This window comes from Scomber scombrus, chromosome 3 (assembly GCF_963691925.1).
Source record: "Scomber scombrus chromosome 3, fScoSco1.1, whole genome shotgun sequence".
Taxonomy (NCBI): Eukaryota; Metazoa; Chordata; class Actinopteri; order Scombriformes; family Scombridae; genus Scomber; species Scomber scombrus.
The window spans coordinates 18,712,004-18,724,223 of NC_084972.1; the positions used below are offsets into that span (position 1 = coordinate 18,712,004).

Sequence of the window (12,220 nt, forward strand, 5' to 3'; positions counted from 1 at the left end):
TCTCTCTCAGTCTCTCTCTCTCTCTCTCACTCTCTCTCTCTCTCCCCTCCTATTACGCCCCCCTACTGCAGCACGGGCCTCTGCCTGTATGACATTTCCCAAGCAGCTGGGGTGAGAGTTCACAGCCAGACAACGAGGCTGAGGGAGCGACAAGAAGGTACAGAAACGCTGGAGGACCAAAGAGGAAAGGTGCGCCTGCCTGACAGACAAGAGGAGAGGCGAATAAACCCAGAGAGCAAGGAGGAAGAGCATCAAACACTGTCGGAATATTCCCCTCTGTGGGTTTTGGGGGAGCAATACTGTTTTATTTAATGCTCCATTCGTTTCCCATTGTAGCTCTTTTTTCTGTAATCAGTCCCCCTGTTAATACTGACCATCAGTGTTGAGGATGTTACATAATTTAATTACAAAGTAAATGTAACTGTAAATGTAATCTGTTACAGTTGCTGAGAAAAAATGTGAATAAATTACAGTTACTTATGAAAATGTTGACGATGACAAAAGGGGGTTACATCTGAAGTCAGACCTTCAAGATTTTGCTGAGAAGGAGGGTTTTTTCCCCTCATTTTTTAATATATAACATCTTACTGAATACATATATTGCTGTTTTGAATTTTTTGAAATCAATATTTTTTTGTAATGTGTCAATAAATCTTGACGTGGACCTTAATGGGAGCACACATGGGCTTAAATGATGTTACAGTACCAATTAAGCCCATGCCAGACTTTTGACTTTTTTTTTAATAAAATATTTTTATTTTATATTCCAAAATCTACATGAACTAAATAATACATTCTCAAATAAGAGATAAATCTTGCTTTATAAGAAATTATCTCCCTTATAAATCATGCAGTATCCATGAAAAACACCTGAACTTAGATTTTGGTGCTTAATGGGTACAGTTACCCTAACAGCTGAAAACATTGGTTAAAAAATTAGAAAAGTAATCAAATGTAATTAGTTACATTACTTTTTACATTTTAAATAGGGTAACTAGTAATCTGTAACCTATAACATTTCCAAAGAAACGTTCCCAACCCTGCTGACCATTGAGAGAACCCTTCACAATGCATATTCATTGTAAATGATGAGGGGTTAAAAAATCCACAGACCTCCTCCTGTGCGAAGTTTTATCATTTAGTTTATTATAAGATAACATGAAGCTTGAGCCATCCAAATGGGTCAGATCAAGTCAATATATTCTAACATGACTGTATTTTTAGTAACAACTCTCTTTTTGTTATGATCCATATACTGCAGCTGAACAGGAAAACACTGGCTGCTGAGCAGTGGTGGAAAGTAACTAAGCACATTTACTCAAGTACATGAATACAGATTTGAGGTACTTGTTAATTATTTGTGTATTTACATTTAATACTGTGTTATATTTCCACTTCACTACATTTCAGAGGGAAAAATGTTGCTTTTTACTCCACGTTTATTTGACAGCTTTAGTTACTTTTAAGATGAAGATTTTACATATTTGAATATTTGAATAGTCTTTAAACTGTCTGTTCTTTACGTTAATTAAAATGTGTTATGCAGTTTGAGTGAAAGGTGCTATATAAATAACATGTATTATTACTATTATTAAAAAACATGATATGTGTATATACTATGATGTGGAGGGGATCTTCTTATGGTCGGTATGAACAGAAGGAATGATAACAGCAAACAAAACGTGTCAATGTTCATTTGGGCACCTGACTGTTGTTTTAAGGCAGACTCGAAACAAAGAAATTGTGAACCTATTAGGTGTTTCACTAATGTTACTCCACTTGGATGTTTGAACTTTACTTTGCAGAATGATTTATGTGCAGAGTTTGACACTAGAAGGCTGTTTTCACGTTGATCTGAAGGAAAAAGTTTATCCATGCTCACCTTAAATCTGAGTTTAAGACATTGTACATAGGTCCAATATGCAACTTGCACACGTGTGATATGGAAACGTGAAGCCTCCAGTGCACAAACACTGGGACTGGACTCCTCAGGCATCTTGCATCCACTTGTTAAACTTTTGAAAGGAGACACATTTGTACGTTCACAGATTCTGGATTTTTCAATGAAGGAGAATTATTATATTTGCTTGTGTGCTGTGATTTGTACCTGCATTTTGGGAAATATCATATACTCTTTATTTTTCAAATCACAGTTAAACTATTTCTCCTCTTTGAAAGAAATGTGAGTGTGGTTATGGACAATTCTCACTTCTTCAAAGGACTGTTTGAAGGTTCAGACTTTTCTTTTTGGGTGAAGGTTAGAATTAGGTTTCGGGTATGAACTTTAAATAGCTGCATATTTACAGGATAGCATTTTTATCCGACCTGCTTTACAACTTGTCTCTCATTCACACTCATACAACAATGGCAGTGATTAACATGCAAGGTACTGGCCTAACTATTAGTTGGTTAACCAAGTTGAAGTAAAAAAAACAAAAACAATTTGGGGTGTCTTGTACATGTGGATCAATGTGGACTGGAGAAGCCCTGGATTGTGCCAGTCCTGTGATTAGTGGACCACCTACTGTGGTGTATATATTATACTCATAATGATAATTACTTTTTATAATGGCTATACTAGAGATTAAGATAAAGGGGTAAGATGAAGTATGTTTATTCCAAACCTGCTGATTTGAAGTGCACTGATTGAGTTTGCTGTATTGTTACCCACAAATGTGAAATGTAACAAAAAAAATTGTGTGTGAAACATGAAACCGAATATACATCATTTTTGCATTGTTTTTTAGAAATGCAGTAAGAGAAAGAACCAAGCATGGCAGTGTATTTTGAAGAGGGCGCTTGTATGAAAAGGGACTAGCGTCAAGGCCAGGCTTAGAGATAAGCGCCAGGTGCGGAGTGCTATTGCAAAAATTAGAGAAAACAAGTGTGCCTTGTATGAGAGAAATAAAAAACAGGATGGGCAAGATTGGAAATACACATGTCAGAAAAGGTTAGCAGGTGGGCATGAGATCATGGTAATGAGATCATTGGATGAGGTCCTAGCATTTTTTTAGCAAACATCAGCAAGATGGTAAATATAAAAGAGGGTACTGAAGTACTGAATTTTAGATCATTGTTCATAGACCTTGTCTGTATGTGATCTTGTGTTTTGCTGCCGGCAATAAAAGTCTACTGCACTCAACTCAGAAGACTCCTGGTGATTTTTGAGACTCTGAAGAACTTTTTAAATAACAGAAAAAGCAACAAAGTGTTATTTTGTCACTGCTCTACCTCCTGAAACTCAGCCGGCCTCGGTTAAGGTGCTAGAGGATGCACAAATAGAAAGTGTGTGTGTGTGTTTCACAGTGTGAATACCCCGTCAAAATTAACATACCACCCAGAGTCCTCCTCTCCTAACGGACCGATACTGAAAACTCCAAAAGCCACAAAACAACCAAACCTACAAACAATGCAGAGATCTTTGGGTCCCCAAACTGTCCTCTTATTCCAAGAATTACAGTACATATATCACAAATCAGCACCAGCATGGTTCTTCACCACCATCTTTCATCCTCTACTCAGCCTCATTAAGACACATTCCAGTGTCTTAAAATGAACTTTTTATTCAGAGGTTTGTTTGTGATCTTTAACCACATCCACAAACTTATGCTGGTGTTTAATAGTCTGTGTCTGTTATTAGATGTTAAGCCCTGTTAGCACTGTTAACAACTTTAGTGATTTAAAATGTCATATACTTAAATGGGTTATTTTATTGTAAGGAAAGGTGTAACATATCTTATTTTGTACAATCTGTAAGCAGGTCTGTTGTTGCTTAAAAAGATCATGGCAGTAGAATTTACATCTATAATCAACTCCTGATCTATCATAGCCATATGTAACAGTTTCTCTATTCAAGTTTTTTACAGGCATTAGATATTTAGAACCATAACCAAATACATTTTGATCTAGTAAGACACCTAAGTAAGTTTTGAAGATATGCCCTTTTCTACTGATGTAGCATTGCAATTAAGTAAGTTGTCCACTAGCCATGCACTTAATATACCATTTTTCTATGTCAAAGACACATGTTGAACCAACAAGAAAAAAGACAATTACTTCACATTACAGACACTATTCATCACTAGGCTATATGCACTTTACAAAATACATTATAACTGGCTGATATAAAACTATGTAGGCCTCCTGTTAGCATTCATGTACATCATAGCCTATACCTAAGGGTTGTCAAACATTCAGGTCCAATCTGGTCCACTGGATAACTTTGCAAAGTATGAAAATTGCAGAAAAGTAATTCAAGTTTTTCTGCTGCTTTTTCCCCCCTGACCAGAATGCAATCCTGTGAAAAAACACTTCATACATATTGTGGTCATATTCAAACCATTCATACATTGATCATTGTGCAAAATGTTGCCAATCAGCTGTGCAAAATAATCTGAAAGAAACTGAGGCATAATATTGTTGAAATTGCACTAATTTTTCTTAAGACATCTCAGGCTGTACACAGTATGTATATACTACATACATACATACAGATCAAATTGGGCTGTATGTGGCCCTTGCACTAAGATGAGTTTGACACCCCTGCTATCCGTTATCTAAGATTATTTGGGCTAAATGAATTCAAGATGTTTTTATTGACATTTTGCTTTTGCATTTCATATCAAAGAAACATGGCAGCTGTAGATGTTGAATGCTAACTAAATAATCTTTGTTAATATTACTAGGTTGTCACATTTTTACTGACCAGAAACATGTTTCCGTATTTCCAGTCATTATTTAATAAAACCCAGGACTTCAGCTGGGTGAAGTGAACTATCTTGACGGGTGTGTCATCTTTGCTGCCTGCTGCCTTCTAGTCACGTCTCCAGCTGTGTGTTGTGTGTGTGTGTGTGTGTGTGTGTGTGTGTGTGTGTGTGTGTGTGTGTGTGTGTGTGTGTGTGTGTGTGTGTGTGTGTGTGTGTGTGTGTGTGTGTGTGTGTGTGAGGAAATCATATGTAATAACTGGCTGAACAGGAAGCAAGGGGACGTTTAACTACTGTCATTTATTGACTTTTGGACCACGACAGCGTTTTACGACATTTTAAAGTAGCTACCCAAACCTGCACCGACGCACAGTTCTGTCCCGAGTACTGTCCTGGCGACCAATCGTTGCTAGGCACGCGTTACGTCACTTAGTGAGGGTCACAGGGAGTGTCTGCAGAGCGTTTCACTGACGGCTCCGATAAAACAGCCCTGCCCATGAAACACACTTCTATCACAATATAACAGCATGTCTAGCTGAGGGTTTCGCGGCAGCTGAAGTCCATACATACTGAACATACACACTGTATGCAGGAGCTGACCATTAACTGAGAGGTAAGCGAGGCATTTAAGCTGGTAACGTATCTAAAACAATAGCAGCAAACGAATCTTTATCGTAAACTTTGCCCCACTGAAAGTTTGACCTGAAGCTTATTATTATATAGCCTGTTTTGCCCCTACAGTAGCTGCGATAGACTGGCTTCCTACACATTTAACGAAGAAAGTAGAGATTAGCCTAAGGTTAGCACGTTTCCTAGTTGTGTTAAAACACATTTGATCGTTTTTATTGCACAGATCAGACCGACAGCTATGTGACCGCAAAGTGTTGATAAGGAGCCAGGAAGCTACCTGTCAGCGGGTTTATAAAGCACACAATTCTAGATGTTTTTTATTACCTTTTTTCTTTTTTTTTTTTTTAGCTTGCCGCCACTTCGTGTTGTTGGTTTCAAAGCTTGCATTTGTCAAAGTGAAGTCTGAAAAAAATTGAGTTGACCCGAACTCTCTTAAAATAACACCTGTCTCATATAGCTCAGCCAATATTGTATTTTTTTAGGGCCTAAACTGATGAAATATCATATTTTAACAGTAGATAACAGGCTGTAAACACAAGTAGCATATTATCACATTCAGAAGTAGTTGAACCTGTTATCAAACAATTGCATATTTACACTTCTTGCAGATATGGAGCAACACTCGCATTTATTTGGACTCATGTTTCAGAAGACCTAAGTTATGTATGCCCAATAGTCACTCTGTTTTTAGCTCAGCCTCTGTTTTTTAGTGTCCACCACCTGTGAGGGAAATATCTGGCGCTTAAAGTAACAATCTCAAAGATTTTCATTTAGATAAATGTCTGGTAAGTCACTATCACAGTGGTGATTTAGCGTGTGGCCTGTTATTAAAAGCCTTTGTATTTGCAGTATTCATGAGTATTACAAACTGGGTGTCTGTGGTGACATTTCTGGGAAAAATCAGGAGCAGCACACAGTTATGGCGCTTTTCCACTACACAGTTCCAGCACGACTCGCCTCGACTCGGCTTTTTTTGCGTTTCCACTAGGGATAGTACCTGGTAGCTGGTACTTTTTTAGTACCTGCTCTGGTGAGGTTCCAAGCGAGCCAAGCCGATACTAAATGTGACGTCAACAGACTGCCGGCCACTGATTGGTCAGAAGAGTTGTCGCTGGAAGAGTCATGAGCCGTCCCGGCATTTTTAAATACCGGCAGCAGCGTTACAACCATACGGCTCAATTTTCTTGCTTTGTGTGTGACAAAAAGCCACATACAGCAGCAAGTACACCACTGCCTCAATGTCCTCCATTGTTTATGTGTTTTGTGTCGCGTACAAAATGAAGTCACGGCAGTTTCGCAGAGCCATGCTATGACGACAACGCCCACGTTGAGTAGGTACTTTTTTGTAATGGAAAAGGTCTGTCCCGGTAGTACCAGGTACAAGGTACTTTCCCTAGTGGAAACGCAAAAAAACCTGAGGCGAGGCGAGTCGTGCTGGAACTGTGTAGTGGAAAAGAGCCATTAGTGACGTGACCAGCAGTGGTTGGTCCATCAGAGAGAATAGGCGGAGCTGTTTTTCACATTTCTGCTAGCATTGTGAGCAAACGATGGTGACGTCCTGCAGGCGACACTGTTTCATTTCTGGGAAGTGAGGTCCAAAAACACACCTGCGATTTAACGCCATAGTACCGCCAAAGAGAACGAAAGATCTTCGAGATTGTTACTTCAATTTGCTACATGCTCCACAATTGGCGCTTTTCCACTACACAGTTCCAGCACGACTCGCCTCGACTCGGGTTTTTTTGCGTTTCCACTAGGGAAAGTACCTGGTAGCTGGTACTTTTTTAGTAACTGCTCTGGTGAGGTTCCAAGCGAGCCAAGCCGATACTAAATGTGACGTCAACAGACTGTCGGCCACTGATTGGTCAGAAGAGTTGTCGCTGGAAGAGTCATGAGCCGTCCCACACAAGAATCAAACCCGGCATTTTTAAATACCGGCAACAGCGTTAAAGCCATACGGCTCAATTTTCTTGCTTAATGTGCGACAAAAAGCCACATACAGCAGCAAGTACACCACTGCCTCAATGTCCTCCATTGTTTATGTGTTTTGTGTCGCATATAAAACGAAGTCACGGCAGTTTCGCGGAGCCGTGCTATGACGACCCCGCCCACGTTGAGTAGGTACTTTTTTGTAATGGAAAAGGTCTGTTCTGGAACCATACCGAGCTCACGTTGTGAACAACTTTATCAGCGTTTATTTTAATAAACAGCTGCGTCTGGAAACAATGCTGATGAGAGACATGAGAGTGAAGCAAATCAGTGAAGTTGTGGGCCAGAAAATCCAAAACAATGTGCTGAAAGAAGCTAAAAATTTGCACAGATGAGGGAAACGACAGAGCTGGGTGTTAATTCTCCCTGGAGTCGTCAAAACAAATGACTCTTTTCACATACATGTGGTCATTTGATCCATTGTTAATACAGTAAGTTTGGAAGTTGATTTTCATAAACAGAATTAAATGTAAACCACTGGCTGCCTTGATAATAAAAAAAAACCCATTATGACCTGAAAACCATGACCAATATGTGTAATCAGTCAGTAGCCAGTTTGTTAGGTATACTTTGTTTAATAAAAGGAGACAAGCTTGCTTAAAATGATAAAAAATAATTGCAATGACCAAAAAGCTCAGAGTTTGATGCTCAGTCCTGGCAGAAGTTAAACAGCAATGCCGTGTGCTGCTCTTATCTCAGAACATGTGGCTGCCTATGCTTGGAATGACGGCCCTGCCGCATCTGGGAGGTTTCTATGGCGGTTATGTAACACGCAAAGAGGTGAAGACCTGGTACACTACCCTGGAGAAACCATCATGGAGGCCACCAAACGCAGCATTCCCAATCGCGTGGACCTGTCTGTATACAGGCATGGGGTAAGCATTGGTGTAAGCACCAGTTTCTTCACCGTGATACATCCTTCGTTTTGTAAAACTGTTATTTTAAATCTTGTCACGCAGATACGGCTCCTACCTGGTGTGGAAAGAGCTTGGAGGTTTCACTCAGGATGCACTGGTGCCACTGGGACTGTATGGGCTGCAGCTAGCTCTGAACTGGGCCTGGACTCCTATTTTCTTTGGTGCACACAAGCTGAAATGGGTACGTTAAACACATACATGTGATTATTTCTTTTAAATGGGAGGGCAATGGGAAAGATAACAGAAGGTGAAGCAAGTATGAGAGCTTTACTCCCTTTGTCTCCCTATTTAGGCACTTATTGAGATCGTTGTTCTCACTGGGACTGTTGGAGCCACCATGTTGTCGTGGTATCCCATCAACCGCACAGCATCTCTGCTGCTGGCACCTTACCTGTCCTGGCTGTGCCTTGCCACCAGCCTCAACTACTGCATATGGAGAGACAACCCAGAGAAAAAAGAAGAGTAGTGTGTGCTGTGAACAAACTACTGACAGATTGTGGTTTATTAAGAACAAATCTGATTCCACGATTTTGGCTATCAGACTATATTTATGAACCATTATGAATCTGAATGTGTTAAAATGACTCTTGTGTCTATGAAGTTCAAGCTTAACATCACAGTCTTATTTTGGTTTTAGAGCTTCGATTGTGAGGTTGATATTACTATGCTGACTATTCAAATATCAATCAATAACTGGGAATACTTTGTTGGCCATAAAAATGAAATACAAGTGAGGTCATTTAGAAATTGTGTTTTCATAATTTGTCCATCTACCCTTTTTTACAGTCCTCTGCAGCACCTGAGTTTGCGGTATATTACACCTGGACAGGTGTCGTTACTCCATCTGACTTAAATGCTTGACTGTACAACAACTTGCCTCTGGTACATATGTTTTTGATAGCCCTGTTAACAGAATTGCTTCCTTGCCAAAAAAAAAAGTGCATTCACTTAAAACTCTTAAAAATATTATCCAGTATAGTAAAAATGTAATATTGATTTAAAACTGCTCCTATTTGCTTTTTTAATGAATTTTTGTTATATTTACTTTTATGGCTCTATTAAAATAAAGATTTCTATCCAAGTTACAATTTTAAGGGTTGTCTTTAAAACAGCATGACATTTTTCATAGTTTACATGATAGGTCTGACATAAAGAGATCATTTTATCACTTGGTGAACAAATATGAAAGCTGTTGCATGAAATACTTTAGCACAGAGTTTACAATCTTTCATCTTCCTGGAAAAATCTGCACACTCCACTTAATGTACAATAACAGAAAATGTTTAGACATGTATCTGGATCTGATTAAAAATTACACACTACATACTGACAGAAAACTAAGATTCTGATTATTTTCATTGGAGGAAATTTTGTATTTGAGATTATTAAAGAATACCCTATTATATTTAAATATTAAAGAAAATGCATCACTTTTCTTCAGCCCATGACTTTATTTTTTCACCAAATTCAAATAAAATCAGTTGACACATTTGTGAGACTGCTGAACCAACAAAACAATTAGCACAATAACAAAACCTGTTGGAGGTAAATATTATCTTGCAATTTAAAAAAAATTTGTTAAAAGTATCTTTATTTCCTTTCACCTCATTCTTCTTTTTCTTTTGTGTCTTGTTCACCTCTGAAGCTACAGGCTGTATACAATTAACTGATTTACAACTGTTAAGCCCATCATAATAAAATGTATAAAGACAAAAGAGAACAGTCCAATACGATACCAATAATAAGCTTTATTTCTGTACATGCGATGGGAAAAGAAAAGAAAAAGCGTAAAAAAACATTTATTTTTCAGGAGCCTTCTCTGGACTTTCTTCTGGTGGTTTGGAGGAGAATCTCTTCATTAACGTCTTCCACAGCCCCTTTTTTTCCTCGTCCATATGTTGCATACTGCCTGTAAAATTAAAAAAGGGAAAAGTCAAAGTCAGTGAAGCTTTCTGGGATGTCATCATTTGATAACTGTAACAAAGGTGTGTTAATAGCTATGTGTGATTATCTTGGGTCCATACCTGTCAAAAGCACTTTGCACTCTTCCACTGTAACTCCAGTAAAGCTTGTGTCTCTTACACGAGGAAACTGTGACCAGACACACAGACATTTTTTAATATGATCAGATTTCACACAGCACAACATTAATTTGATATTTGAATCAACACAACGTTTGGTGTCATTTTTAATTTTCTGCATGTTTTCCATGTCTAAAGGTCAAGCGAAAAACTAACATTTCAACAAACAGTGATGTGACAAATAACCTTCTTCATCCTAGCCTATTATGAATGAATGTGGTCATAATAGTTAAAAAATATATCTGTTGGCAACATTAATATGGCGCTCTTCTGGTATAAAAATAATGAAACCTTTGTGCTAACTACAAACTGTTCTATTATCCTCATCGTAGAATAAATGTTAAAAAAGAAAAGAAAAGAAAAGGTAACTGCCGGAAGATGGAGAAGTTATTCTTTCAGCTGACAAATTTCATGGAGGTAATTGTCCACAGAGGGATTTGTTGCATTTAATGAAGAAGGACGGATTAAATACTCATTAACTTAAATGGCTCTAAATACACAGATGTAGCAGATACAGTGACAGGAGTACTTACTCTTTGTCTGTAGTAGTTGCTGTTAATGCGAGCCAAACTTTCGTACATCTGGTCGCACTTCTCTGGATCTGAGATCTGGTGGAAAACGTAAGATATCACAATTTGTCAATGTGAGCACAAAACAGCACTGTGGCTTACATATATTAAGTTGATTATTAGGTGTGGCCCTCTAAAAACCAGTGGCATAAGATACATTTAAATGTTGTACCAATATAAAATATCTCCATTGCAAGCAGGGCTGGGTATCGGTACTTGATACCTTTAATGTATCGACCAGAATAAATCGATACCAAGTGGTATTGAAACGTCTCCCGTCAAATGATACTTGCAGTGGATCCTTCTGGCACCCAGGACTAGAAAATATGTATATTTGTATGGACTTGCTCTCAGCCAATCAATGCAAGTGTTCAATTTAATGTGATGGGTATTGAATAAAGTACTCAATTGGTATCAGTATCACTTTAAGGAGTAAAAGTGATTGAGATCAGTCAATTAATCGATTAGTTGACCTACAAGCATTTATTCAGCAAATACTCTGATCTTTGAGTCAGTTAAAAAAATAAATATATATAAGATTTCAAATGTGAGGATTTTCTTCTGCTTTTCAGTTTCACATTATAGTAAATCTTTGGATTTTGGATTGTGGGTCAGAAAACAGAAAAAACACCTTCAGCTGTAGGAAAGAGCAACGGACATTTTGTCATTAATTGTTTTGGCCAAAAAAATGTTCTGAAAAACAACTTGTGACTATAGCTGTTAAATAAATACAGTAGCCTACTGTAAAAAAAAAAAAAAGTACATGTCAATGACATGTGCTTAGTTAAATATATGTACCCAGCAGCATAAGAATGCAAGTACCTAAAACAGTACTTGAGTACTTCTACTAGAGTAGATGTGCCTCTTATGAAACAGTGTTTACATGACTGAAGTCGTGCCTCTCACTGGTTAAATCAACTCATGCTATTCATTTACTAGCAGCTACAATCAGAGCGATTTACATTAGTCTGCATCAAGAGGCTTTACGGGTATCAATCAGCGACCAGGGCAAGCATGGCCCCCAGCTGTTAGCAGCGCTGTCCCCGGTTGTCCTCTCCCGGTTATCCCCTTAGCTTAGCTCGGTGAGGTAGCCGTGGTGTCCGGGCCTCGGTAACAGCTCACCTGCGTGTTTTCACCCTCACGGAAGGCCGCTGCCACTCTCTGCCGCAGCACCGTCCCCAAATCTTGGGCTTTCTTGGACTCGTCTCGGGGCCATTCTTCACACAGCCTCAAGAACCGACGGTACCGAGTGGCGGACATTTTCACACAACACGTAACTATACCGTGATGCGTTAAAGGACACTGGAAGTTTGAGCTTTACCGTTCGCCGT

The 12,220-nt window shown here is 38.7% G+C and overlaps 2 protein-coding genes across 2 annotated transcripts; one reads left to right on the plus strand and one right to left on the minus strand.

The window, feature by feature from the left end:
- Positions 1 to 5,163: 5,163 nt before the first annotated feature.
- Positions 5,164 to 9,320, plus strand: tspo (translocator protein). Its single transcript, XM_062415454.1, has 4 exons — positions 5,164 to 5,316; positions 8,022 to 8,197; positions 8,282 to 8,420; positions 8,532 to 9,320. The coding sequence occupies exons 2-4, from the start codon at positions 8,025 to 8,027 to the stop codon at positions 8,703 to 8,705; spliced, it is 486 nt and encodes a 161-aa protein (XP_062271438.1). The 5' UTR covers positions 5,164 to 5,316; positions 8,022 to 8,024; the 3' UTR covers positions 8,706 to 9,320.
- A 647-nt stretch (positions 9,321 to 9,967) lies between these two features.
- Positions 9,968 to 12,198, minus strand: LOC133977336 (ubiquinol-cytochrome-c reductase complex assembly factor 2). Its single transcript, XM_062415455.1, has 4 exons — positions 12,012 to 12,198; positions 10,854 to 10,928; positions 10,264 to 10,330; positions 9,968 to 10,148 (listed from the first exon to the last, which is right to left on the minus strand). The coding sequence occupies exons 1-4, from the start codon at positions 12,147 to 12,149 to the stop codon at positions 10,039 to 10,041; spliced, it is 390 nt and encodes a 129-aa protein (XP_062271439.1). The 5' UTR covers positions 12,150 to 12,198; the 3' UTR covers positions 9,968 to 10,038.
- Positions 12,199 to 12,220: the final 22 nt, after the last annotated feature.

Excerpts from the sequence above, each read along its gene's own strand:
- tspo (XM_062415454.1), top strand. The coding sequence starts at position 8,025 with ATGTGGCTGCCTATGCTTGGAATGACGGCCCTGCCGCATCTGGGAGGT. Across the intron at positions 8,198-8,281 it reads TGTCTGTATACAGGCATGGG|ATACGGCTCCTACCTGGTGT; the intron begins GTAAGCATTGGT and ends CTTGTCACGCAG. Across the intron at positions 8,421-8,531 it reads GTGCACACAAGCTGAAATGG|GCACTTATTGAGATCGTTGT; the intron begins GTACGTTAAACA and ends CTCCCTATTTAG.
- LOC133977336 (XM_062415455.1), bottom strand. The coding sequence starts at position 12,149 with ATGTCCGCCACTCGGTACCGTCGGTTCTTGAGGCTGTGTGAAGAATGG. Across the intron at positions 10,929-12,011 it reads GTGAGGGTGAAAACACGCAG|ATCTCAGATCCAGAGAAGTG; the intron begins GTGAGCTGTTAC and ends GTTTTCCACCAG. Across the intron at positions 10,149-10,263 it reads GTGCAAAGTGCTTTTGACAG|GCAGTATGCAACATATGGAC; the intron begins GTATGGACCCAA and ends TTAATTTTACAG.